The following is a 27302-nucleotide window of genomic DNA, read 5'->3' as shown; positions in this document are numbered from 1 at the left end:
TGATAAAATCCATATATATGTTTAAAGATATAAAAAGAGTCGGAAACATGGGGGAAAAACAAGACATTATTTAAAAAGATCAAAAAGATTTAGGGGAAAAAAAAGTATAGAAATGAAAAATACATTCATTGACATTAAAACAAAATGGGCAGGTTAGAAAGAAGATTACTTATGGTTGAAGAAAGAATTAGTGAATTGGAAGATAGATCTGAAAATTGTTCATATGCAGCAGATAGGGAAAAAGAAATAGAAATTATGAAAGAGAGGTTAAGGAACGTGGAGAGTAGAATTAGAAAGACCAACTGATGTTGGTCTCTAAGTTCCATAAGGAGACAGTAGATTGAATTATCAAGAATTGTAAAGACAGAAATCCTTATATGAATAATAGGAAGCAAAGAGTCGCCAGGTAAGCTAACATTACAAAACTAATAATAGAGCTTCAGTTTGAAACAGGCAGCCCTGCTTCAGGGTGCAGGCTTTCAATAATTATTCTGTAAGGATATGCAAGTAAATAGTGTTAATAGCTAATTATTGAGAATTTACTATGTGTCTTGGACTGTACAGAGTGCTTTTCATGTATTTATTCATTTGTTGTTCATAACAATCCTGTGGAGAAATAATTATCCCCATTCCTTAGATGAGGGAACCAAGGCAACTGCAGTACAAAGAGATTAAATTGCCTGTATAAGGTTACACAACTAGAAGATGATAATAAGGAACAAGTCAGATACTTTGCCTCCACAGACCATACTGTACTGCCTTTCTACTGCACTATTCGGAAAGGCAAATGGAAAAAAACAGATTCATATATAAATAAAGGTAGCTAAACACTGACACTGTAAAGAAGTGATAATGATAGCTAATTCAGGGGTTTTAAGACCAGAGTGGAACCAAAATACACTTTATTCATTAATCCTTATTTTCTGTCTTCTATTACTTTGTAAGGAAGCAGAATTTAATTAATTCGTAGTCTCAGATCTTGGTTTAATTGAGCATATTTCCTATTTCTCATATCTTTCTCCATCTGTACTCATTCTTTTTTTTTTTTTTTTCTTCTAAAGAATGAAAGCCTTGGCCAAGGCACTTTCACAAAAATTTTTAAAGGCATAAGAAGAGAAGTGGGAGACTATGGTCAACTGCATGAAACAGAAGTTCTTTTAAAAGTTCTGGATAAAGCACATAGAAACTATTCAGAGGTGTGTATGTTCTTTGTATCGTTAATATAGTTTATGATATTTAAAAATGTGATCTCATATGCACATAACAGGGTCTCTCTGAGAATGCCTTCTATAGATAATTATAGACTATTTTCTAATAATATTTCCAAACTAATTACTTTTAGCATTGTGTTATAGGTATTATTACATCTCTGCCTATACTAGGGCAGTGGCTTTCAAATTTGGCTTCCTAGAGCTTTATAGGTTCCACAGATTTCCTCCACGATTTCATCCACTTAAAAAAAAAAATTTGAGAGAACTGTACTAAGGAACATGCTAGGTGAAATATGGATGCCTCTGGGCGTCATCCAGGGGTACTAGCCCACAGAAACCCAGCTGCCAGTTGCCAAAGTCCTTAGCATAGCAACGCATCACCAAATGTGACATAACAAGCATTGATGGTACTTAAAATGTCTTCAAGGATGGTAGTGGAAGATAATGTGAAACATACAAGCTGAAGAATTGTTCTAATCCAGAATACCACGGTGTTGGTGATTGTGATCCTCAACAACCATAGCCAGAAGGTTCTAGTCAAAGATGAGTTGAGTTAGGATAATGTTGATAACATTCAAATCTCCCGACATAGTTGCCATGATGTTTTATCTGCACAGAGATCATTCTTAATTCCCTAGGAGGTGTTATTTGAAGCTCCTATCTATTTACTTCAGTCCCATATTTGTATCTCTGGTGTCCACCTCTGTTAGTACCTCTATTCTCTACTCTAGGTGTCATGGGTCTAAGCCCATTTACGTTCCATCTTTCATGGTGCCCTGTACCACTATTGCTCTCTCCTTATTCCAGGTTTACTCAGGGGTTTTCCGGAATGAACTCTAGCACTAAGGTTGATGTCAGTTACAAGTCTATATAAGGGGACCAAAGCACACTGTAGTCTTATCTAGAGTTCTGCTTAGAATAGGAGAAAGTACATTTCTCTTACGGCTAAGACTATCTTTTTGAACTATGAATACTTATACACACAAACAATAATTCTTTTGCATTTTTTGTATGGTTTTGTTTTTTGTTAGTCTTTCTTTGAAGCAGCAAGCATGATGAGCCAGCTTTCTCACAAGCATCTGGTTTTAAATTATGGAGTATGTGTCTGTGGAGAGGAGAGTAAGTAAAATCTCTGGTTTCCTTATGTTAAAGTTATGCCTTTTTCAGAACATCCATTTTTGTTTAGATAGAAAATTTAATTTCAGCATCATAGTTCAGTATCAATATAAACTAGAACTTAACAAGAGTTAAATATTGTTTAAACTAAAAACATTGTAGAAGTATTCAGTTATGTCTCCTAAAAAAGGAAATCAGTGAACTAAATTAAAATGCAGAAAACTGTTCATATAGCTTATGTTAAAATGTTAAAATAGTAGAATTATAGTAAACAAATGTCATAACTTTTTCTGTTTACCGTAACAATATTATCACTGGTTCAGCATAACATTGGAATAACTGGCCATTTCAGAACAGTACACATTTATTTGGAATTTTGAAGACAAAGCATATAAATTATGGGCTGGATTTTTAATGAAGCTGACTGAAATGATTGGTTGTTGATATTAGATATATTCTATGTCTGAATTTAGACTGTTCATAAAAACTCGCAAAGTTTACATTCAGAAAATTTCTCTGTAATTTCCCATTTTTCATTAGTAATGTAGATTAAATACACATCCACACTTATATAACATTGCTTTGTGTATTTGAAAATTGCAAATATTTTCAAAGGTGGTGGTTTTCATATCTGTTCTCTGGAGGTTTCTCAGGTATCTCAGGTTTGGTGAAATAAGAGTAAGTGTAAATGCAGCAGTGGACAATTCTGCCCACTCACTGCCAACTATAGTGGTATTTCTCTTTTATTTATTTCTCTTTTATTTATTGATGTGTCTCATAATTTTTTATTGGAGGGGGAAAGGAATATGCTTTTTTACAGAGTTTGAAAACAGTGTCTTAGAGCATTTAATGCCAATTTTTACACTTGCTTTTATACTTATTTAATTGATTCTGTGATGTACTTTTTTCACATTTAAAAATATCTGAAATTGGGAAGTGTGATATAATCAGTGGCTTGTCAGATTAATTGGCAATATTTTTTTCTTGTACGATATAAAATAATGGAACATAGGACAATCAGTGGTTATCTATGAAATTTAGTAGGTCTTAAATGCCACGTGAGAAAATTTTATTAAGCTGCTATTCATTGTAACTCCTAGATCTTTTTCTTTTTGACACTTGCCTTGTTATAAATTTCCTTGCAGTCAATTCTTTTATTTTTTAAACTTAAATGTATTGGGATAACATTGGTCAATTATTAATTATCGGTATATGGATTGTTCTTCAAATTAACTATGGACAGCAAAACTTTTATTCAATTTGTTTTTGTTACCCAGCAAGGCCCAAAGGCCCTACAGTTGTTACAGACCAAATGTAAACTAAATTGTTTTTAACATTAGCTCAAGCAGAATCACAATTTGAAATTAAATGTACAGTAGGCATTTTAAAGCAAATATCTGAAATATAGGCATATATGAAGTGTAGGTACTTAACTTACTGGGCCATTGACAAACATAGATTGCAGTGCGAAAGTCTGTCAGAATTTCTTTACAAATATATATCGTGATACCATGCTTAAAATTTTTACTTGCATTTTTGTGGTTTTTATTATATCTTAATGTCCCATTTTTTAATGTTAAGAACCCAAATCCTTTAGTTCTCATTTATGTAACAGTATTTATGCTTTAAAAACAACAGTATGACCTCAATAAATTCAAGTCTGAAATTGAGAACTTGAGCTTATTCCATTATTAATTATTACTAGATGACTATAAATAGACCCAAAACTCAGTTAATTACTTTATTAAATACTATGCCTTTATGTAGAAACTGTCTGAGCCTTCAGGAACTTGGTCAGTACTAACAAACGGAATTTTTGTCTCTGTCTTAAAGGCTGTTTTTAGGAGCAAACACTTGTTTCTCTGGCAAAATATATCTTAATAGTATTTTTAAAAAACAGTTTTAAAGATAAAGCAATGTAAAACACCAATTTTTTACAGCATAAATTAAAGGAATGGATGCAGTTCGAATTCAAATTCTCCTTTATGCCTCCAATAGAATAGACATTGCTGTTAATTTTTGTGTGCAGAAAAAGAATTTCAGAAAATGTTGAATGTCTAAATGGTTTCATGGGAGAAGAATTAAATATGAGAAATTTTCATTTGTTTCAAAAGTGCAGCCATAATTCAGTAATAATACATAGAGGTGTACTGGAATAATATTTTATACGTGTGTGTGTGTATAATGTTATATTATGTATAATTATTTATGTGATATAAATATAATATAATATGTAATACCATATATTATAATGTATGTTATGTTATATGTTATATATTCTATATATAAGACATAATTATGTGTAATATTGTATATAAAAAATTGTTTAGATTCCTACCTCTTGCTGTTGTGAATAAACTGAAATCCCCAAATAAAATAGTACATGGCTGTTAAACTTCCTTTAAATTAGTGAATTTTATGTAGTTTAATTTCTTTTCCTGTAATACCCACATATAATGATAAGTATATTTATAAAAGTTTAAAATTATATATTTTTTATTATATGTATACTAGAGGCTTATTATTATTATTATATTTTAATGCAGATATTCTGGTTCAGGAGTTTGTGAAATTTGGATCATTAGATACATATTTGAAAAAGAATAAAAATTCTATAAACATATTATGGAAACTTGAAGTGGCTAAACAGTTGGCATGGGCCATGCATTTTCTAGTAAGTAATTAGATATTCTTTTATCAGAAATTTATTCTTCTGTCTTACAAAGCAATGTAGAAAAGATCTTGACCTGGGAACAAGAAATAAATCTGTAAATGGATGCTGAGTCATTTAAAATAATCTGTGTTAGTTGCTGAAAGGTATTATTTTAGGCATACATTTATTTATGTAAAATCACTTTTAAAAGAAATAGTTTTGCCATCCTATCAGTCTCATAGAATTGCTGACAATCTGTAGTTTGTGTCACTTGGATTTAGAGGATTTAACCAAAAATTATGCAGAAACACTTTTTGCTAACTATGGATGGCAGAAAATCCCTGTAGAATTAACCTCGTTATGGTGTTGGTGGGCAATTAGAAATTATGTCCAATACGAAAGCAATATTGCTGGAGAAGCAGGATACCAGAAGGCCAGCCAGCACTCGGACCCCTCAGAGTGCACCTATATTCTGCTGCTGAACAGAAAGATGATTTATTTCTGCCAGCTGCCACCTAGGAATAGATACTACTTAAAATCTCAGCTTTATAAAGTTAAGTGGCTTTGGGTAGTTTTAATGTATTTGTTTTATTATGGGCATAGATTATTGTGTCATTTCAAATGTAAAACAGGAAACACAATGTTGCCACAAAATTTCTTTTTATTGTCTCAAAGCATACCTCCAAATAAATAAGTGTTAATTAATACTATCTTACCTGTTTTTCTTCTTTAAATCCAGTTTGGGGCCTTGGACATATTAAGTGCTCATATATTTGTGGATTGATATTTGAATGTATGTCATTTAATTTTAATAGGAAGAAAAAACCCTTATTCATGGGAATGTGTGTGCCAAAAATATTCTACTTATCAGAGAAGAAGACAGGAAGACAGGAAATCCTCCTTTCATCAAACTTAGTGATCCTGGCATTAGTATTACAGTTTTGCCAAAGGACAGTAAGTTCTACAGGGATTGTATTTAACATTATTAAGCTTTACTTGGAGAGTAGCATAAAAAACATGTTAATTTTTCTCAAACTGTTTTATTGACATGTTCTTGATTAGTAATAAAATTTATCTACCATTGTTAGCAGTCTAAATTAAATTATAGTTACGTCCTAGTCTGTCCATTTCTCCTTTGTTATAAGTATGTTGCAGGGACTGTAAGAACTGTTTTTTAAAACAGTTTTAATCCCTAATTATGTGTGGAAGATCAGATTTTATCCATTTTTAAAGTGAAATTTTCTAATATCATTCTTTGAGCCATGAGTAAATTTAAAAAATTTTTCTTTCCTTAATCACAAAATAAAAATTAGAGAAGATATATTTATCTAGTTTAATTATTCAGCTAACTCTGACTTTTAAAAGCTTTTTCAAAACACCTTTCTTGTGTGTAGTTTCTTAACCTTCTATTTAACACAATTAGTTAAAATGAAAATTGCAGTCAAATAATTGAGAGGTTTTTTTGTCCAAATGTTGTAATTGTATTATCTTAGCTAATTTCTCTAATTGAATGTTCTAAATTTAGAATCAAAATTGATTAACATTTGTACGTTGATACATGGTATCCTATTTGAGCCAATAATACTTAAACTTGATGGCTTTATCTGGCAGTGAAGACAGAGATAACAGGGCAGAAAATGTTACAGAAAGATCTAGCGCTCAGTGAAATTTTACCTTTTGGAATAGTAGGTGAAGGAGAAAATGTATACATATGGTGAAGGAGAAAGGCACCTGTTCTCTTTAATCCCTTAATTATAAGCAAAAATACTCACATTGCTTTACCAAAGTATACCAAAAGATGCAACAGATTATCCTTCCTTCTTGTCTTCCTATCTATCTTATGCCAGAATACCAGGAGGTGGGGTTAAAGTGCTCCCTTCTTCCTTGAACACCAGTTTTCTGATGAGGTCAAAGACCACAGAAGCTTTACGTGGGAAATTCCATGATCTCAGTAGAACCTATGTATATTAATTCCGTACCCAGTATATCTTGGTATAATTTAGTCATCCATCTGCCTGTTCTTATTTTTTCATCTACAAGTTAGAACTGTGCTATTGAATCTGCTATTGATGCTAACTTTCCCGTTACTACTTACATATTGTAAAGAAATACAAAACAAACAAACCTCAAGAGACAATTTTAGCACAAATTTTATGGAAAAATATTTTTTTGAATACAAAACTAATAGCAAGGGGTAGAGAGACACTATGATTTAATACAAAGAAGTTTAATTGATCTGGGATATAGTGTACAGGTTTCTAATTCTCTTTGTAATACTAACAAATTGTGTGACTTTGGGCAAATTATCCAATCTTTATGGATCTCAAATTTTGTCATTGTTAAAGCTGAGATATTGAATTGATCTCAAAGGTCCATTCTAGCTCTTAAGTGTGTTCATCTGCTTGCATGTGCACACCCCCCCCACACACGCAAATAAAAAAGACATGATTTTTCAAATCAGTTTTAATATTATATGCTTATAAAAGAATTGTTTGCTTATTGGAACTATTTAACCATACTTTGTTCCTATCATTTAAAAGTTCTTCAGGAGAGAATACCATGGGTACCACCTGAATGTATTGAAAATCCTAGAAATCTAAACTTGGCAACAGACAAATGGAGTTTCGGTACCACTTTGTGGGAAATCTGCAGTGGAGGAGATAAGCCTCTGAGTGCTTTGGATTCTCAAAGAGTGAGTTGATAGGGATTGTGGAGTTGGAATTACTCTGTGATCCTTGATACTTCTTTCACATGACTTTATATGTTTTAGCCTATCTAATGTTAAAAAGAGGTTGATACAGTGTTATACAATTTATTCTCAATGTGTGGTTCTTTAATTACAGAAGCTACAGTTTTATGAAGATAGGCACCAGCTTCCTGCGCCAAAGTGGACAGAATTAGCAAATCTTATCAATAATTGTATGGATTACGAACCAGATTTTAGACCTTCTTTCAGAGCTGTCATACGAGATCTTAATAGTTTGTTTACTCCAGGTATGAATTGATGGAGCAATCTTATTGATTCTCCAGCCATCTTTCTATTTTTATTGTACTTAACAGCTCTTTACTAATTTTGTAATCCCTCCAAGAAATTCCTTGATGTCTTTTAGACCTTCTTAATTTCTTATGTTCATAAGACTTTTCCTAATTTATACATAATCTAGTCTCCTTTGTGAACAGTCTTTGCAGTTTTTAAAAAGGCTTTTTCTCCTTCAATAACCTAATTTTAGTTTGCCAGTTAATGAGTAGTGTACTATGGAAGTTTGTCTTATTTGACTTTTTAAAAAACAATTCTTTGTTTTTTCAAAATTAATTTTCATACATTTTATAATTGATTTTCTAACTTGAAGTAGGTTTGTTTTTGTTTGTCCTCTCCTTTAAAACATGTAGCTAAATATGCATGTATTTGATCCATAGGTATTTCCCATTCCAGTGCTGCTAACTATTCTCACAACAAAAGTCAAAATATAATCTTACTTTATAAATATTAAAACTGCCTATTTTGGAAAGTAATCATTTATTCTTTACAAAAATGTTTCTTGAAAGCCTGTCAGATTATGGTTAATAATTAAAGGTTCCTATTAATATAATCTAAGCTAAAAGCGTTGTCCTGTATTAATGTGTATTTAGTATTTCTAACTCATTCTAATCATTTTGGTCAGCTTGACTACATATCAGTTTAATCAGAGAATGTGTTTGCCAGCTTATGATGGTAATATTCTTTCTTTCTGCAGATTATGAACTGTTAACAGAAAATGACATGTTACCGAATATGAGGATAGGTGTCCTCGGGTTTTCTGGTGCTTTTGAAGACCGAGACCCTACACAGTTTGAAGAGAGACACTTGAAATTTCTGCAGCAACTGGGCAAGGTAAGATGTCAGAAGTTTTAAAAATAAAGTATAATCATAGAACATTTTATTTAGTAACAAAGATTTTAGAGATTCTCTAAAGTTTACATTTCACAAAATTTTAAGGAGTGTTTGTAAAAGAAAGATTTGTTGCCAGATGTTGCAGAAGTGTGTTAAACAACTGTCTTTACTGAAGGATTTCTCACAACGTTTGAAATGTAATACGCAATCAAGAGGATGATCAATTAGACAGTATTTCCCCAATTGATTTGACCGTGGGACTCTTTCTTGATAAAGGGTGCTTTAGTTTTGAAATGGAGAAAGGAGCAACTAACCCTTTCTACTCCCGTTTTTTAGGCATCTCAATGAGAAATTATCTGATTATTTATTAGTTCAGAGTCCAGGTGTTGACTAGGCCATGTTCGCTAACAGTTTCTGTCTGATGAAAGACCACACAATCATACTTAGCCTACATATTTTACGAAAGACTAAGAAAGGCTTAGCAGGTCTAATCATAGTGGTAAGCTCTCTTTCTTCCCAAAAGTTTGCTAGTATATTGTTCTGTACCATGTGACCTTATGAATTAGATTTTGGCATGGATGCGTTATGAAGGTTTCGCTTAGGTCTTGAATCGAAGCAAAATGTTCTGACCCATTTTTAGTGGAGCTAAACATTGGGAGTTACAAACGGTGTTAGCTTAGCTGTATTAATACTTTGCTGTTGTTTCTTGTTTGTAAAATATTCTTGGGAATGTTTCAAGGGGTGTAGTAATGGCCCAAAATAAAAGGGTGTAGTAATGGCCCAAAATAAAAAGGTCTGGGTATTTGGGTGTATTAGTCCTCTATTGTATAATAGATTATCCTAAAACTTAACTGAAAATAACAAACATTTATTATCACCTAGTTTAGGTGAATCAGGGTTCTGGGAACAACTTAATGGATGTCAGCCAGATCTGACAGTCTCATCTGAAGGCTTGATTAGCGGAAGGTTTACTTCCAAGCTCACACAGTGTGGCTTAGACAGGCCTCAGAATGTCTGCTTGCAAGCTCTCTCATCTGGGCCTCCCCCCAGGGCTGCCTCACAACATAGCAGCTGAAAGCAAACACCCAGGGTGGACGCCAGGGTCTTTTTATAACCCAATCACAGGAGTGACAGCACATCACACTGGCCTATGTAATTAGAGATTTAACTCTGAGCTACATCATGGTCTAGGTTTTTTAAAAATTGATTTCAAATATATAACTGAAAATACAGTCACTTAGAATTTTGTAGCTCAAGGACTATGTTGTTTTGTTCTTTAAGAATGCAGTAATAGCCAAAATATACTAATTTGATTAATGCTCAAAACTTAACTTTAAATGTTATATATCAGTGTATTAATTCTGTGTAGATAATAAGTCTTAAGTAAAAAGAGAATAGATTTTTTTAAAAGACTGACCTTTAAAAAAAAAAGGTAGGAACATCCTTATAGGCTTATAGGCTAAAAATTTGCTTTCTTGAGCAAATAAATCAGACCTTGTATGAGTCTGCTCAGGATGCCATGACAAAATACCATAGACTGGGTGGCTTAAAGAACAGGTATTTATTTCTCATAGTTCTGGAAGCTGGAAAGCCCGAGATCAAGGCTCTGGCAGGGTTCAGTCTCTCATGAGGACTGTCTCATTGGCTTGCCTATGGCCATCTTGCTGGGTCCTCACGTGACAGAGAGCTCTGGTGTTTCTTCCTCTTCTGTAAAGGCCCCACCCCATCATATTAAGGCTCACCCTATACCTCAGTTATCCTTTATTGCTTCTTCACGGGCCCTGTTTTCAAATACATTTCACATTGGGGGTTAGGGCTTTACTCCTCTGAATTGGGGGAAGACATACACATTCATTCCGTGACAGACCCTTACTCACTGACAGTGACATCAAAGGGTGTATTGTGAAGAGCAGAGTGCTTCCTGGAAGTTAGTGATAGAAATTTAGGAATTCCCTGGCATGTCCTTTGGGTTGTCTTAATAATTAATGTTCATGATTTGTGTTTAAATGCTTTCTTGAAGTTGTTTATATTTCAGCTTGTAATTCCTTTTGAAGAAATTAAATGCATAGATTCACCTGTTGAAATATTTCTCTTTTTTTGTTCTGCCAGTTGCCTAATGTAAGCTTAGAGATGTCTGTTAATTCTAATTGGAATTGCCTATGTCGTTAAAGTTTGTTAGGATTTGTGTAGAAAACTTATCCGAATGTGCTATGTTGTTTAGGGTAATTTTGGGAGTGTGGAGATGTGCCGGTATGACCCTCTACAAGACAATACTGGGGAGGTGGTGGCTGTGAAAAAGCTCCAGCACAGTACCGAAGAACACCTCAGAGACTTCGAAAGGGAAATTGAAATCCTTAAATCCCTGCAGCATGACAACATTGTAAAGTACAAGGGAGTGTGCTACAGTGCTGGTATGTTGCCCATTGAAACCTAGTTTGAACTCAAGGTATGTCACTGGCATCCTGGATAATAGAAACATATCCTGTCTCAAGATGGACTTATCCCAGTGCCCAGAGAGAGCAGACTGGAGACTGTGCTTGGTCATGGTGGGCGATAGTTACAGGAAGTCTTTGGCGAGTTGGTTAATCATTCTCTTCACTAAGGATGGGTGGTTATCATTCCTGCTTAAGCTTACCAAGTGGATATCATTTTTAAAGAAAAAAAATTGTCTTTCTTACATTTTCTTTAAAAATATTATCTTGGAAATTAGATGCTTTTTGTTCAATGTAAGATGAAGAGAAAGGAAGGTTTCTCATCAGCTTATTTTGGTTAGCATAAAGGTTTACACAACTATTTTTAAAGCTTCTTTTCAAAACTTTTTGATTTAAAAAGGCCCGTGTTCTTAGCTACTATATCACCTTTAATTTATAGTCAAGTGTCATTTAGAGTCAGATTTTATATATCTTTAAGTCATTTGTATATGGTTGTTTTCTAATATTTCATCAGTAAAATACGGCAAAGTAAAACATTATGTTCTCATTTGTACATTAAAAGGCCGGCGCAATCTAAGATTAATTATGGAATATTTACCATATGGAAGTTTACGAGACTATCTCCAAAAGCATAAAGAACGGATAGATCATAAAAAACTTCTGCAGTACACATCTCAAATATGCAAGGTACCTAATATTCTGTTTGTTGTAGATGAAGAAAGTGTGTTAAAGTAATTGTTAAGAAATTGTTTTGGTTTTTTTTTTAGATAATGAAGGGAGTATATATGGGTAAGACCATGTAAATCGTTTATGCTGAAAGAAAAATGTTATTTTATCCATAGGGTATGGAATATCTTGGTACAAAAAGGTATATCCACAGGGATCTGGCAACAAGGAATATATTGGTGGAGAATGAAAACAGAGTTAAAATTGGAGATTTTGGGCTAACCAAAGTATTGCCACAAGACAAAGAATACTACAAAGTGAAAGAACCTGGTGAAAGCCCCATATTCTGGTGAGTGTATTTTAGCACAATAAAATGAATTTTTTTAATGAAATTTTAGATCACAAACTTCAACCTTTATTTTTATTATTAATAGTTTGTCATTTATTTATTTACAATAATAGCAAAAATTTATCATGCCTACATTGGGCTTAAATGCATTTCATGGATTATCTCAATCCTCATAACAGCCCTTGCAGAATATGTGTTGTTATCTCATCTTAAGCATGAAGGAACTGAATTGTAGACAAGTTAAATAGATTGCTCAAGATTAAGGTTTTTTAGATCCTACGTTATATCAAGTGAAGTCATAGTATTTGTCTTTCTCTGTCTGACTTCTTTCACTTAGCATAATACCTTAGAGGGGTGGGGAGTAAGAAGATGGGTGAAAAAGGTGAAAGGAAATAAGAGGCACAAACTTCCAATTATAAAATAAATAAGTCACAGGGATATAATGTACAGCATAAGGAATATAGTCGGTAGTATCATAATACTTTTGTATGGCGACAGGTGGTTACTATATTTATCACAGTGATTACTTTGTAAAGTATATAAATGTTGAATAACTGTTAGACACCTGGAACTCACGTAATATTATATGTCAACTGTACGTTAATAAAAAGAAATAAAGTGATAGTTACATGTTTTTTAAAAAGTTTACTGGATAGACATGAGGAAGAGCATTCCATGAGGAGGAGAAGAACAAGAGGATCAGGGCCTTGCAAGTGAATGGCATAATTACAAAACAAACAGGGAGTAATTGGGGCTGGAATGGTATTGAGCCATGTGCACCACGTTAATGAGTTCAGACTTTATTTAGTAGACAGTATGTACGTGGGAGATGAGAGGCTTTATCCAGGGGAATGACGGTGAGATTCATAATTTAGGAAGATAGCTCTACTTTTCGTGAACAGAAGTTCTCAAAGTGTGGTGAACTCTGGTACCTCCTTTAAGGAGTCTGATGTCAAAAGTATTTTCATAGGAATAATAAGATATTCTTTGCCTTTTCCACTCTCATTTTTTCATGAGTAGATAGTGGAATTTTCCATAGCCTATAATCTTATAGTCTTCTATTAAACAAAAAATTAAAGAAACTTGCAAAAATGTAAAACAGTGCTTCTCACAAAATTTTTTCTTGTTTGGAAAATAGTTATTGTTCATAAAAGTGTTGTGTTAACGTGCTGGGTTTATTGTTATTTTAATGAATTAATAAACACTTTTACATTTCCTTAGTTTTAATATCTAAGATGGTAAATATTGGTAGATATAACCCACATAAACAAAAGCTGTTTGGGGACTTCAATAATTTTTAAGAGTACATCAGGGGGCCTTTGACCAAAAAGTTTGAAAATTACTGATATACAGAATACATTGTATTAAGGAGAGGCTAACAGCAGAGAGAAGGCTAATTAGACAACTTTTGCAGGAATCTAGGCCATTGGTTTCCAAAACAGATATAGTAAAATAAGACCGGGTCTTATATTAATTTTTGCTCCAAAAGACACATTAGAGCTGATTGTCTGGATAGGTCTTATTTTCGGGGAAACACGGGGGGGGGGAGGGGCGTGTGTGTGTGTGTGTGTGTGTGTGTGTGTGTGTGTGTATCTCCACTGAAAGATTTATGAAAAACTGTATCCTTTACTGCACATTTTAAAATTGATAGCTAAAATTTTTTCTTTGTAAATTTAAATACTCGTAAATAATATATTTTTCTCAAGTATTATAAATATTGACATTTAAATAACAGGTTTACTAATCTTTTAGGTGTATCCAATGAAATCTAAAAAACATAGCAATTTGATAGCTATTGTGACCCACTTTACAAAATATAGGGACAAACATTTTACTTTTGATAGACATTTTCATCATTCTCTTTCTCCTTAAAATTATATTTGCACTTCCCTTCTCACCCAAAATTTTGCATACTGTATTATATTTTGTACTTGGAAAATCTTTTGATCACCTATCTCCTTTGTAACCAAAATATGTATATAAATTGAAATTAATTTTTACATTTCCTCTGACTACAAAACTCATAGGTAATCACATTTTTCTTCGGGATTGAATTTTCATTGAAGTTACCAGGATACAGTTTTTTTAATGCTATGTAAATAAATTACAAATTTGGATAATTGTTTAAAAAATTTTACTGGAGACATTTCTTAATGAGATAAATGGAGGTTTCCCCCCTCTGATTATTTCATATATCCTTGGGTGAATATTATTTATTTCTATGCTGGGACCAGATTTCAGCATAAATTCTGTTTATTTTGCATTCTTATAGGTAGGTGTAAACACTGAGAAAACTTGTTTGTGTGTAAATAAGTAAATGGGAGTGGAAGAAGTTTTGTTTTAACAATATCATTCATTTCTATGACTCCTTCTGAGATATGTAGTGAAAAAGTATATAGTGATCTTCCATTAAAATTTATCTGTTAGCTGGCAATTTCATTAGATCCATTCTTTTTTCATTTTTATTGAAAGTAAATAATTAAACCCACTTGATTTTTAAAAGTGGATTTACTACCTAATCATTAGAGTCATTCATTTCTCAATCTCTGGGTAGTAGTATACCAAAAAATTTTTCAAATTAATTCAAATCAAGGTGTTGCTCTCATTTAGAGGCATGTTGTCTAAATGATACTCAGTTACAAAAAAACAATATCGTTAATTTCAATATGGTATATTTAATAACATATTTTACCATGTTTTAAATACATTATTTAAATATGGCAAACCTTTGTGCTGCCTCAAAGCTTGAGTCATTAAATTAAGAATGTCCTTTACATGGGGGCAGCCGGTTAGCTCAGTTGGTTAGAGCGCGGTGCTCTTAACAACAATATGTATTCGGTAGTATCATCCATCTATATACTACCATCTCCTAAATTTTACATCTTTGACCTTTCTTTTGTGCTTCCAACTTATTGAACATTTCCATATTCAAGTTCTATAGGCAAACAGAACTCCATCCAAACATTTTCAGCGCCCTCTACAACTAGGTTGAAACAACTATGTGACTTGGAGCTCCTGGCTCCTGAAAAAATACACTTAAATAAATAAAAGTTAAAAAAAAAAAAAAAGGAATGTCCTTTACACAACTCATTTGGCAGTGCCAGGCCTCATTAACACATTACATTTAATTTCTTTTTTTTTTTTTCTTTTCTTTTCTTTTTTTTAAATTTATTGGGGTGACAATTGTTCGTAAAATTACATAGATTTCAGGTGTACAATTCTGTATTACATACATTTAATTTCTGGCAGAAAAATCTGACTTCAGTTTTTAATTCAAATAAGTATATTAATATTATGAAATATTATTTCTAAAAAACAAATAAATTGCAGAACACATGTGCAGAGGCATGTTTATAAAGAAGCTAGCGAAGCATATTCCCCAGAGCACCTTCTTTTCAAATTTCTTTTTAATTTAAATATGCACTTTCATATCTAATTTTATATTCTGTCACAATGAAAGCCCCCAAGCTATGTTAACTTCGGGCCCTGTATTTCTCCCGGCATTATCTGGAAAGACACATCACAAAATAAGTGTCATTACTTTCATATCAAGTTATGAAGATAAGATAAATAACTTCTCATTACTTTATTTGCAATAAATAATACAGAATAAAATGTAGCTAAGATTATAACTTAAGAAGTAAGGTATATGGTAAAAGTCCTGGTATTCCTTCAGTTTATGTGTTGGGGAGAGATATGTATCAAACTCTGATGTTTGACTTTGGGGAATCATTAAATAAGCTTGAATAAAAATCAGAAATAACATCATTTTCATCATGGTCCAATTTTTTCTATATATTTAATGAAGAAAGCTATATACTGCTAAAAATTAGATGGGCTGTTGGCATATAGTTTTACTTTAATATTAACAAGTAAAAACATTAAGTGTTTTATATAATGAAATGAGGTTGACTACATTTGTATTAATATTTCAGAATATAAGTTGATAAAATAGATTTTAGCTAACTTATTGAATAATGAACACTAAATCTGGTCTGAAAGAAATCAGATATAATTTTTATCTATAGGATTTAGCCATCATATTTTTTAAAAATTGCAATTTCATTTAAAAGAATCTTTGTCATATATTGCTTTTGTTCAAAAGTGCTCTTTCTTTTAAGCTAACAGCACGTTCCAGCATGTCCTAGGGAATGGTTTTAAGAAGAACTGAGGGAAAAATGCTTCTGCTAAAATATTTTTTTAAATACTCTTGGAATTGAGGAGGGGAAATTTCGAAGAGTGCCTGCATGAAAACCAAAGGAAGAGAATATTTTGCAGTGGATGGGGGGTGTAACTCTGTCTTCGAGATTATATTCCATTTGTGGAATAAAACTAACATTCATTTAAAAATAACAAATATGTGAAGCTTTTTAAAAACCTAAATATAAAAAGAATATAGCATTACATGGTTAATTGTGTAGTATGAACTTCTAGTATAAGAATTCAGTAGCATGAGGTCATTAAGACCTTGAGTAGTCACAGAAGGATTTGTGGAAGTGAGTAAATTTAAACTAGATTTTGAAGGATAGATTAACTTTACGTAATTCATATTTTTAATCTCATCAATCTAAAACAGATCTCTGCTACCATCCTCTACAATAAGGATGAACTTGGCGATGTAACCACAGTACTCACAGTCCATTGGCCAAAATTCTCCTTTGGATAGTATTGATACTTGAGTAGATGATGGTACCGTGATTTTCGGTTCTCTGTGCTTCCTCTCATAATCACTCCCCTCTGATTAACAGACTCTTTCTTTTATATGCTAATAGATTCAAGTCTTGCTCTAGTTTAGAAGCCATTTTACCCTTCTGGGATACTTATCTGAATTCACTGAAAGTTTAACTTGCAAAGAGCTCCTTATATTTCAGTTCTTGGAAAGTACTTTGAGTTAATCCTGGTCTTTCCTATAGAGACAAAAGTCAATTTTTTTGGATTTTAGTTATCTTTGTGTGTTGGAGGTTCCCAAGACCACCCTCAGGTTTGATGATTCACTAGAAGGACTCATAGGACTCAGAATACAGTTAAATTCATGGCTATGATGCATTACCGGGAAAGGGGATACAAAGCAAAATCAACAAAGGGAAAGCAAGTCTGGGGCAAAGCCTGGAGGGAAACAAGCACCGGTTTGGTTTCTAAGGGTCCTCTCCCAGTGAAGTCCTATGGGACACACGTAATTCCCCCAGCAGTAAATTGTGACAACACATGGGAAATGTCTACCAGGGAAGCTCATTAGAAACTCAGTGCCCAAAGTTTTTATTGAGACACTGCCTGGCAGGTCCCAAAATTCCAGACTCTGAAAAGGAAAGTAGGTGTTCAGCACAAACCACATTTTCAACACAGTGAGTCACTCTTACCATTTAGGGAATTGTGGAAACCCTCCTAAAATCTAAGTTCACAGGTACCAATCAAGTGTCAACATTGCAAGCAGCCCTTTTGAGGATGGCAGCCTCAAGCCTGCTCTGTTAACTCTTTCCTGTACACCTTGCTTTTTTAAATCCAGTGATTTTTGTAGGTAACTGTAAGAGGTGGCAAATCATGTAATTGTCTTTTAAATGCTTTCATATATTACAGGTATGCTCCAGAATCACTGACAGAGAGCAGGTTTTCCGTGGCCTCAGATGTTTGGAGCTTTGGAGTGGTTCTGTATGAACTTTTTACATATATTGAGAAGAGTAAAAGTCCACCAGCGGTCAGTGTGCTTTTTATTTAGTTTCAACTTTTCTTTTCACATGAGAAAAGCTTTTTCCAAACAATGGTAGTAAGCTTACGGCTCATTTTAGAGCCTCTTATTTCTTATTTGTAAGATAGCATCCAATAAAATAACTAAGTTTATTCATTAAATTAATTTGAATTTTTAAAAGGGTGGGTTGAGTACTATTTAGTATATTCTATCAACATTATTCTTATAAATCCAATAAACTCATTCATTCTAGGAATTGTTGCAAAAGTTAAACCTTTCAAAGTAATTTTTTTCCTGTTCATTGTAGAATTTTTTTTTAATATAAGAAAGTATAAAAAGGAAATAAAAATCATCTCTAATTCAAATTCTCAGAGATAACTAATATTGTGGTATACTTTCTTCCAGGCTTCTTTTAATTTTATATATAAAAGTGAAATTTTATTAAAAATATTTCTTTTATGAAATAAAGGTTCTACTATACAGCTTGCTACCCTGCATTTTCATTAAGTATTGTAGCATGGATATATTCTTATATTAGTAAATATTTACTGCCACTATGACTCCTAACTTATGGGTAGCATTTCATCATAAGGCTATAATTTCTGGACAATTATTTTCCATTTTTCAGTCTGTTAAGTAAAACTTCAATGAAAATAGTGTACACCTTTATGCATAAATATTTATGTTTATCTCTGGTTATCACCTTAGAATAGAAGTGTAATTATAGATGAAAGGTTATGAACTTTTTTAAAGGTTTTTGATTATTTCAAAATGCTTTCCAGAAAAGCTATACTGGATTACATTCTCATTAGTGCATAGGGTGTGCACATTTCATCATTTGACTCTATTATTACATTTTTATGCAGTTTTGCCAAATTGATAGGAGAGAAGTTGTATCTGTTTGATTTTAATTTGCATTTCTCTTATTACTGTGATTAAAAACATATTTATTGGGTGTTTGGGGTGTGTGTGTGTCTGCATTGTCTCCTCATGTACTTCGTCCGTTTTTATATTGGTAATTTTTCTTACCAGTTTAAAAGAGCTCTCTATATTTAAATAAATAATATGTTGTAAATATTTTTCTCAGACTTTAATTTTATGACTTCTTAACATATGAAAGTTTTCTCTCCATTGAATTTATGCTTAAATAATCATTCTGCATTTTCTTTTTATTATGTTCTCTTTTACGTTCAAGTTTGTATTTCAGCTGCAATGTAATATGACATGTTAGAACAATAACAACAAAAAAATGTGAATGTGATTTTAGTTCACTTGGTTTGGTCCCTTGTCAGGGAATTTGTGTTGACTATGTTACAGTTATGGAAATGGCATTACAGAAGTTCCACATTTAACAATCTTTTCTGAAATATGACTGACAAGAAGTTTTTGATCCTTAAAAAATCTGGTTTTTAAAAGTTTCAAACATAGAAGAAAACATACATATACAGAATTTTTCCCATTTACTGAAGAAGTTGATAAAGAATTCTGCTTCAAATTAAAAGTACCCAAAAAATCTCATTGAAAAGTGGGTTTGTGTTTCAGGAGTTCATGCGTATGATTGGCAATGACAAACAAGGGCAGATGATTGTGTTTCATTTGATAGAACTCCTAAAGAATAATGGAAGATTACCAAGACCAGATGGATGCCCAGATGAGGTAACAAAAAAAAACTTTTTTATTCACAGTAATCATGCATTTTTCTTTTCCTTTTTAAACAAGAATTTCAGGTCACTTTATGAAATTTAATTGATGACCTTTTAGATAAATAACATAATCACATGACTGTGGATCTAGCCATAGCCATGCAATATACCTGTATAGGAAAATTAAGTGGGAGTTTCAAATTCATGTCTTCTACCAATTAAAAGGTGGCACTTTCTATTCATTGTAATTTTGGTTTATTTTCTCTTGTATAGATTTATGTGATCATGACAGAATGCTGGAACAATAATGTAAATCAACGCCCCTCTTTCAGACACCTAGCTCTTCGAGTTGATCAGATAAGGGACAATATGGCTGGATGAAAGAAACGAACTTCACTCTGAGACCAAAACAGAATTAGAGAACAAAGTTTTGTATTTCATATTGCTGTAGACTATTATTACATATATTATTGTTATGTATATTATGATGCTAGCCAGCAATGATGTGGAAATATCTGCTCAAAACTTTCAAAATTGAGTGAGTTTTTCTTCAAGAAGGCACCAAAGAAATGGATGAAAATTTCTTAGCAAAGAATTTTGTAAAGTTTCATGAACCTGATCAGTCAGTTAACATCATCTTTCTTTGGCGAAAGAAAAATAATAGACTTTTTTCAACTCAGAATTTTGAGAAATGAAAAGCTTGTAATATAAGTTTTGCAATGTTAAGAATGTGCAGAATACATATGTACAGTTTTTACCACAGTGAATGTATACTACCTTGGCATCTTGTGTGATGTTTTACACAAGGGCCGGTATTCATTAATAGTGTTTTCTAACTTTTTTATAGTTGATCTACAGTAACTTCACGATACAAACAAATTAAGATGCTCAGATAATTGAATAAGCACCTTTGTGTCCTTGTTCATCTGTCTCATTGGCCAGCAATATAAGCAGGTATACACTTTTAGCTTGTAGCTGTATGTATTGTAAATATTTTTCAAAGAAAAGGGAACAAATATTTAGTTTTATTTGTTTAGGAAATCTCCCTGACTCTAAAAAATACATTTTGAAATGGAACAAGTTTACAAAGCTGTAACACAATCTATTTTCTTATTTGTCTCCCTTGTTTCTGTTTGTGGTATGTTTTTTTTTTTTAATAGAACTATCTCCAAGTTTTTCTAAGACTATGGTGAATAGTTTTCTTTTACAATTTTGAGATTATGAATGTAGGGATATTGTCATCCCTTGAGCTGTTGGCTGCCAGTGAGATTCTTCAATCCCTGGGACCTATAGACATGCATTAAATTAAGTGTAAGCCATAAAATAATGTTGTTTTTAAATATATAAACTTATTAAGATGCATAGTGAGTTAGGAATTTTTTTTTCTAAAGACTATATTTTAGGGATTTCAGAAATCTGTTGCAGTTACAGAAGAAATTTCCTTTTGTTGGAGATTCTTATATACAAAGAAGAAATGAGAGTAAATTGGTGGAAAAGTATACTTATTTTATTCAAGAATGCCAGTAGAAAATTCATAATGTATGCCTTTTAAGAAAAATGAGAGTGTACATATTTTCAATGAAGTAAAAAGGGTTGTTTATTATTGTCTTCATTTGTTTTAGTGCTACTCCATTTTAGACACCATACGTAAAATATGGTGGGGTTTATTGTTTTATTTATACTAAGTTTAAAGTACTTAGTATTTTGGTTAAAAAGAAAACAGTTTCTTTATTTTCAGTGTTATATGCTATTTTTTTAAACTTGTACTTAAGACTTTTGATTATTTTTCTATTTTTTGGAGCTGGTTTTAAAATGCAAATTACATAAGAAAAAATGCCTCACACATACAGTTTGAGATTTTTTGGTTGGACTGAAGAAATGCTTTTTACGTGATCTTTAAAGCATCTTAGTAGTTAGTGACTGCAAAAATCATCTAAAATGATAGTATATTAGATTTTTAAAGGTTTCTAGTAGATGTTTTGATGAAAGTTAAATATAATTTTTATTTAATTTGTGAAGATTCCTCAAGGATCTGTAAATATAATGCAGTTAAAGATCTTCCATTCTGCTGCTTTTCAAATTAAAAGCATATCACATGATATGCTTGATTTTAGATTTTTGTACTAAAACTTAAATACTTAAAGGTAGATTCTTAAAGGTCTAAAACATTTTGTTTGTTTTTAAAAACAAATGTTAACTAGATTTCTTTTAAAAAATATTTGTAATGTTTCATTTTTAAGAAAAAAATCCCATATAAACATTCTTAAGTATTTAGAGTGGGATAACTACCTTATTGTAAAATTCTAAGTTTTCAAGTGAATTACTATTCATTAAGGGTTAGTGATGTTTTACATTTTGATTGTGACCAAACATAAAAAGAAATTAACCCTGTTTAGTTGGTTCTGCAGAAGAAACCGACAATTATTGTACCAACTAATACCAAAATGTTTCTTGAAATTAATATTCTTCAGAAACGAGGGTAAAGATTTTCTTAGAATTCTCTAATTCTGTAAATATTCTAGTATATTAAGTTAAACAGTTTTTATATAAATAATTCCCTATGTCCATGGCTACCTACTTTGGGAAATAGTCACTTTTTAATGTTATTTATATATATGCTGCCAGTAGCACTATAATTTGCTGTGAAAGAGTGCTTTTTTACAACCCAAGATTTCTGCTATAAAGTCAAGTGAAATTTTTATCACAACTATAACTTCCAATATTTCCATTTTATTTGAACAGTTTTATTATAGAGTAGACATTAGGAAATACCTACAGTTCTATACCTGGGGAACCATTCTCCATGGGGTGGCATTATGTGGGCAGTTTATTGAGACTGTGTTATTTTCTTTTTTGTGCCTTTAGCATGTTCTCACAAAATTGAAGTATTGATGTAATAAATATTCAGAAGTTATTTTCTTTTGTACTGTCACCTAACCAAGGAAGTGGGGTACATACAGTGGTTTAGGAATATGCAAAAAAAAAAAAAAAAAGCCTTTTATAATAGTAAATTATCTTTAGATTTTTTTAAAGAAATGCTTCCTAAGGTTGCTCTCAACTACTGTGTGCTCTTTATGAACATTGCTGTATCCACTCTGGTTTCTGGAATTTAAATTATTTCTCATGAAATTTTCTCTAATTTTCTAGTATAACTTTCTAAAGATCTTTCAGTTTACTATATTAGAATAACTAATAAGAGTAAGTATAAGTCAGCAGGATTACCCAAACAAAAGACTAGATTATATGAGATAAACTTCATTCTATTTAAGGAAAAAAATCAGAGTATGTATATCAGAAAATACTTTGTGTTGTGTTTACCCCCAGATTTGGGTTAGTGGTACTTAATTTCAAGACAGCTAGCTGCTAAGTGTTTCATGATGCTAACAGTAACATTAGAGAGATTTCAGAATGACATCAAAAGATGAAAATTCTAAAACTTTCACATTAATCATATTTATACAATATGTATATCATATAGCCTTTAACTTTTCATATGATCAAATTCTTAGTAAAATGTACATGCTATACCTAAATATTAAAATATTTAATTGTTTTTATTACAATATGTTCTTCCTTAGATTAAGAAATTAATTTCTATTGTGCTTATACTAGATGGCATTGCTTAATTGGCACAAGCCCTAAATAAGGTTCATTTTTTTAATCTTACAAATGTATAAGAAAAAGCCTTGTCTCCAATTGAAATACCACTCTTTATTAATATGGTTTTAAAAGTTGTTAATGATATGTTTTATGTGCTGGTAGTCTCAGCCTATCAATAACTAATGTGTGGTTGAACCATCCTTGTAGTTATTATGACTGCAAGATGCAGTTGAGGAATAACTATCAGAAAACTTTGGAGAAAAAAAAAAATAAAGGTTCATTACTTATAGGACCTGGAAATTACCTAGCAGACCTGGGGCCACACAGTGAAGGCCCGGGGTCGAGAAAGAGAGTACAGGGGCCTGGGTTTTTTTTTGTTGTGGTCAAGGGTGGGGGCCTAGGGTTTTGTGGGCTCTTTATTGGTGAATTTAAAACATAACAGCAGGAATTTAAAGCATAGGAAGAGAAAAAAACAAGTTGTTCAAATGGTCAATTATTGAAATTAACCAAGATATCAGAAACAAAGGAGACTTAGTAGAGGGAGGTAGACTGGTTCTTCTTCTAGGCAAATATATATGTGGCTGGCAATGTGTGTATTGGAGATCACCTCTTTGAAGTGGATGCATCTGCAATCAAAATGTAAGTCAGATATTTGCATTACAGAAAAGAAAACCCAACTGTCAGGGCTTATAGTACATGATCCATTATAAAGCCTTTTTTTGCATAGGAATTGCTTAACATCTTTCTTTTTAACACAACTGGATTTATAAAATGAGATGGTTAAAAGAACTCTTAAGAGTCCCTGTTCCAGTCATCCATAGTCTTAGATTTTGTGAATAGTTTTGATTTTAATATCTGTAGTAGGAAGCACTCCTATAAATATTTCTTGGGGTCAAGTCAGACAGCTTTGAGGAGCGTGAACAGACAGAATCATAGCTTTTAGATCTGACTTTTGGTAAATAATAAATATTGCAAGGTGGTAAGAAAAAGATGGTGTTAAACAAACAAAACTTGAATGGCCAAAAGCTTTTCTAAAAGAAAGGGTTTCTTGAGCCATGTGCTAGCCAGAAAAGGACCCGGGTCCTGGGGCAGGAAGTTTAAACAACCATCATCAGGGCTAAGCAGACAAGATAAACATGTCTGCCGTCCTGGAGTTGATGGGCACTTTCACACATTGTGTTTTGGGGAAGAAAGATGTAAGTTGCTTTGAAAGAATTGACCTTGGTTACAGATAAGGGGAGTGGGAGAGGGTGAACCAGGGGCAGTTCTACGATAGGCGCACAGTCTGTAATGAAGAATTGTTTACATCGTTTGATTGGTTACAGGCAACAATCCAGAAAATTCATGTATATGTAGGATGTGGTGGTGTCTAGCAGTTGGCTAATAGAGGGCTGGAGGTTGTTTCAAAGCTCCAGCATCCATCCAGGAATGTGAGCAGTCTTTTCTTAGTTGGAACACAGCTATGTTAACTTAAAAATAAAGACCTTTCAAAGTGAGAGGCAACGTTTACTTGAGATCAATAAGAATAGCCATTTGGGATTCATTTAGGCAGAAGCCCATAGTGTTCTGATTGGAAGACAGGCAATGGGTATTTATGAGAAAGGGAAGGGGAACAATTACATCAATAGAAGAAAGCTATTGGTGCTGATAACATAGTGATGTTAATTCTTTTTTTAAAATTAAATTTATTGGGGTAACAATGGTTAGTAAAATTACATAGGTTTCAAGTGCACAATTCTGTAATACATCATCTATATATCACATTGTGCATTAATTCTAAACAATGTTTTAAATTTTAAGTTTGGTAGTCATCAGTCCAGTAGTCGAAACAACTGCTTTCTTGTTATTTTTGCAAACAGTTCTTTGGGACACGATGTTGCATTCGGCCCAGTCCAAAGGTTCTTTTGCCCTGTTTTTACATTGCAAAGATTTGAGGCATAAGACGTGCAAGGCAGTTCCTCTGGCATGGCAGCTCCAGCTCCATTTTAAAGTGGCTCCATTTATATTATTGTTTACATTCCCCCCTTTTGATCAGGATCTTTCCTTGAAAGTGTTGCTGATCAATTATTGGAAAGCAGCACTGATCAGTTATTAAAATCATCATTGGTCTTCAATTGTCAGGTGGCTCGTTTTGGATCTGTCATCCCAGTCCCTCATCTAAGAAGGCTCATTCCTGCTATGTCACGGCCCATGCAGAAAGTGTCTTTTTAGGAGCCTTAGGTCACATTTTAGCAACAAGAGCACCAGATCAGAGGAAGGCTTTCACCGTCATCTCTCTTTAAGGATAGACATCTGTAGTTTCTTGGGTTTCTCATATGAAGTCTCATAGGCTGTAGCAATCATCTCAAAACATTGAGCAACCACTATCAGAATGGTGTCCTTATAACTTCGAGCTATGCAAAACAAAGATGTATAACAGCAGAAGTTTTTATAATAAACAGAATGGTAAGTTCAAGTTAAAGAATAAATCTGAGGGCAGTCAGCTGAGGATATTAAAGAACCATGAGGTGTTGGTGAGCCCTGTGCAATGGGCATTTTATAGTGGTTCTGTTTATATATTCCTGTTTACAGCTATTAACTGGTTAACAATTCTCGTCTCTTTTTCTCACTGGCAGCTGTAATTTAATTTAGAACATCTCAAATTTTCTCTCTTCAGTGATTTAGCAGGATGTGGTAAAGACAGCCGTCAGCTGATAAGGGACATTATCAGTTGCAGATGATCCGATATCAGAGCAAGTACTAAACACAAATGAAAGCGTGCAATAGATTTATTGATCAATTATCCTTTCAAGCACAATTGTATACATAGATGAAAATGTTTAGTTGTGCTTTTCACACAAAAGACAATTAAGTGGGGAGTATTTTTAATGAAAAAGTTTATGGTCTTTCAAATGCTTGGAATATATATGAATCTCAGTGTGAATTTTCTATTAGCATGTAGCATAAGATTGTGAGTTGGAATTTATTTACTGAAATTAAAAACATTAGCGATCAAGGAAATCATAGATACTAAAGAAAATGGACACAATGAGAAAGATAAGCCTAACACTCAAGGCACTCAATTATGAAAATATCTACTTGAAATATGCTTTTCAACTTCAACTACCTGAAATACACATATGACACTTTCTTCCTCTGCATAAAAGTGTTTTTCAAGGTTGCTGTAACAATGAATGTAGACATTCCAAATTTTTAGTATAAAATTTTTTTTCTATCCTTAGTAACATTTAAGACGTCTTAATTTTTGGTTGGAGAAGAAAAAAGTTGTTTGCAGAATCAGACTTTATCCTGATTCTTAAAAATAACCGAATTCTCTAATACTGATCACAGTACTTTTAATCTGCCTAACCAGGGTGTCTATGATCAAAGCCCTTGATGTGCACACTTCGGGTGGCTCAAAGCTAAATGACAAATCGGAAGCGGTTTGTGCTGAATGATAGCACTTATTGACTGCTGTTCAGAAAGTGTTTTAACAACAGAGTAACAGTCACTATTTCCTGCAAATCCTGCCAGAACATTTTTTTTCTTTCCTTCTTTTAAAAAATGTTTTAAATCCTTGTTTCTACCAGTAATTCTGAGGATAGCATGAATCTCCTAGTACCACTTCTTTTCCTTCTGTGTTTAGTTTTATAACACTGCATTGCAGCTGTTGAATAGGAATTCTTGATAATATGTGTAAAGTTATTGTTGACAAAGAACATTAAAACTGAGTTTTTTTAATGTTGAAATTGAATTCGAGAACTTGCTTTTTAAATGTTGAATTCTAGAACTCTGAGTATACTATTACAATTCCTTAAGGAGGCCCCATTTATTGTATTTCCAAAACTATTACAGAAGAAACTTCTAAAAATTGAGACTACTGTAAAGAACAATCTATTTCCTAAAAATGGTTTGGAAATCTGAGATCTAAGGAACAATGAATATGATGCTGGGAAAATGGGATTTCTAAATTTCTGTCAGATCTCATATTAAATTCCCATTTAATGGCAATGTTTTTCCTAACATCTTGAGTTTCTCTTATGTTAGGATTACTATAATAAATGTGGAAGGTAAGAGTATGCATAACTCAAATGCCAAA

The 27302-nt window shown here is 32.5% G+C and overlaps 1 protein-coding gene across 3 annotated transcripts in view; it reads left to right on the top strand.

The window, feature by feature from the left end:
• JAK2 (Janus kinase 2) overlaps positions 1-26944 on the top strand; it is a 99871-nt gene extending 72927 nt beyond the window's left edge. Inside the window, exons 13-25 of one of the 3 annotated variants that reach the window (XM_033122946.1) lie at positions 1062-1196; positions 2243-2330; positions 4874-5001; positions 5796-5934; positions 7521-7672; positions 7824-7974; positions 8715-8851; positions 11073-11262; positions 11846-11970; positions 12126-12298; positions 17873-17990; positions 19524-19637; positions 19898-26944. In XM_033122946.1, the coding sequence (XP_032978837.1) occupies positions 1062-1196; positions 2243-2330; positions 4874-5001; positions 5796-5934; positions 7521-7672; positions 7824-7974; positions 8715-8851; positions 11073-11262; positions 11846-11970; positions 12126-12298; positions 17873-17990; positions 19524-19637; positions 19898-20005 (1758 nt within the window). In that variant the 3' untranslated portion in view covers positions 20006-26944. The remainder of the gene's footprint in view (positions 1-1061; positions 1197-2242; positions 2331-4873; positions 5002-5795; positions 5935-7520; positions 7673-7823; positions 7975-8714; positions 8852-11072; positions 11263-11845; positions 11971-12125; positions 12299-17872; positions 17991-19523; positions 19638-19897) is intronic. The other 2 variants (XM_033122945.1, XM_033122944.1) reach the window with 2 other exon arrangements.
• Positions 26945-27302: the final 358 nt, after the last annotated feature.

This window comes from Rhinolophus ferrumequinum, chromosome 12 (genome assembly GCF_004115265.2).
Source record: "Rhinolophus ferrumequinum isolate MPI-CBG mRhiFer1 chromosome 12, mRhiFer1_v1.p, whole genome shotgun sequence".
NCBI lineage: Eukaryota > Metazoa > Chordata > Mammalia > Chiroptera > Rhinolophidae > Rhinolophus > Rhinolophus ferrumequinum.
The sequence above is the reverse complement of the archived record's forward strand: the minus strand, read 5'-3'. Positions and strand labels throughout refer to the sequence as shown.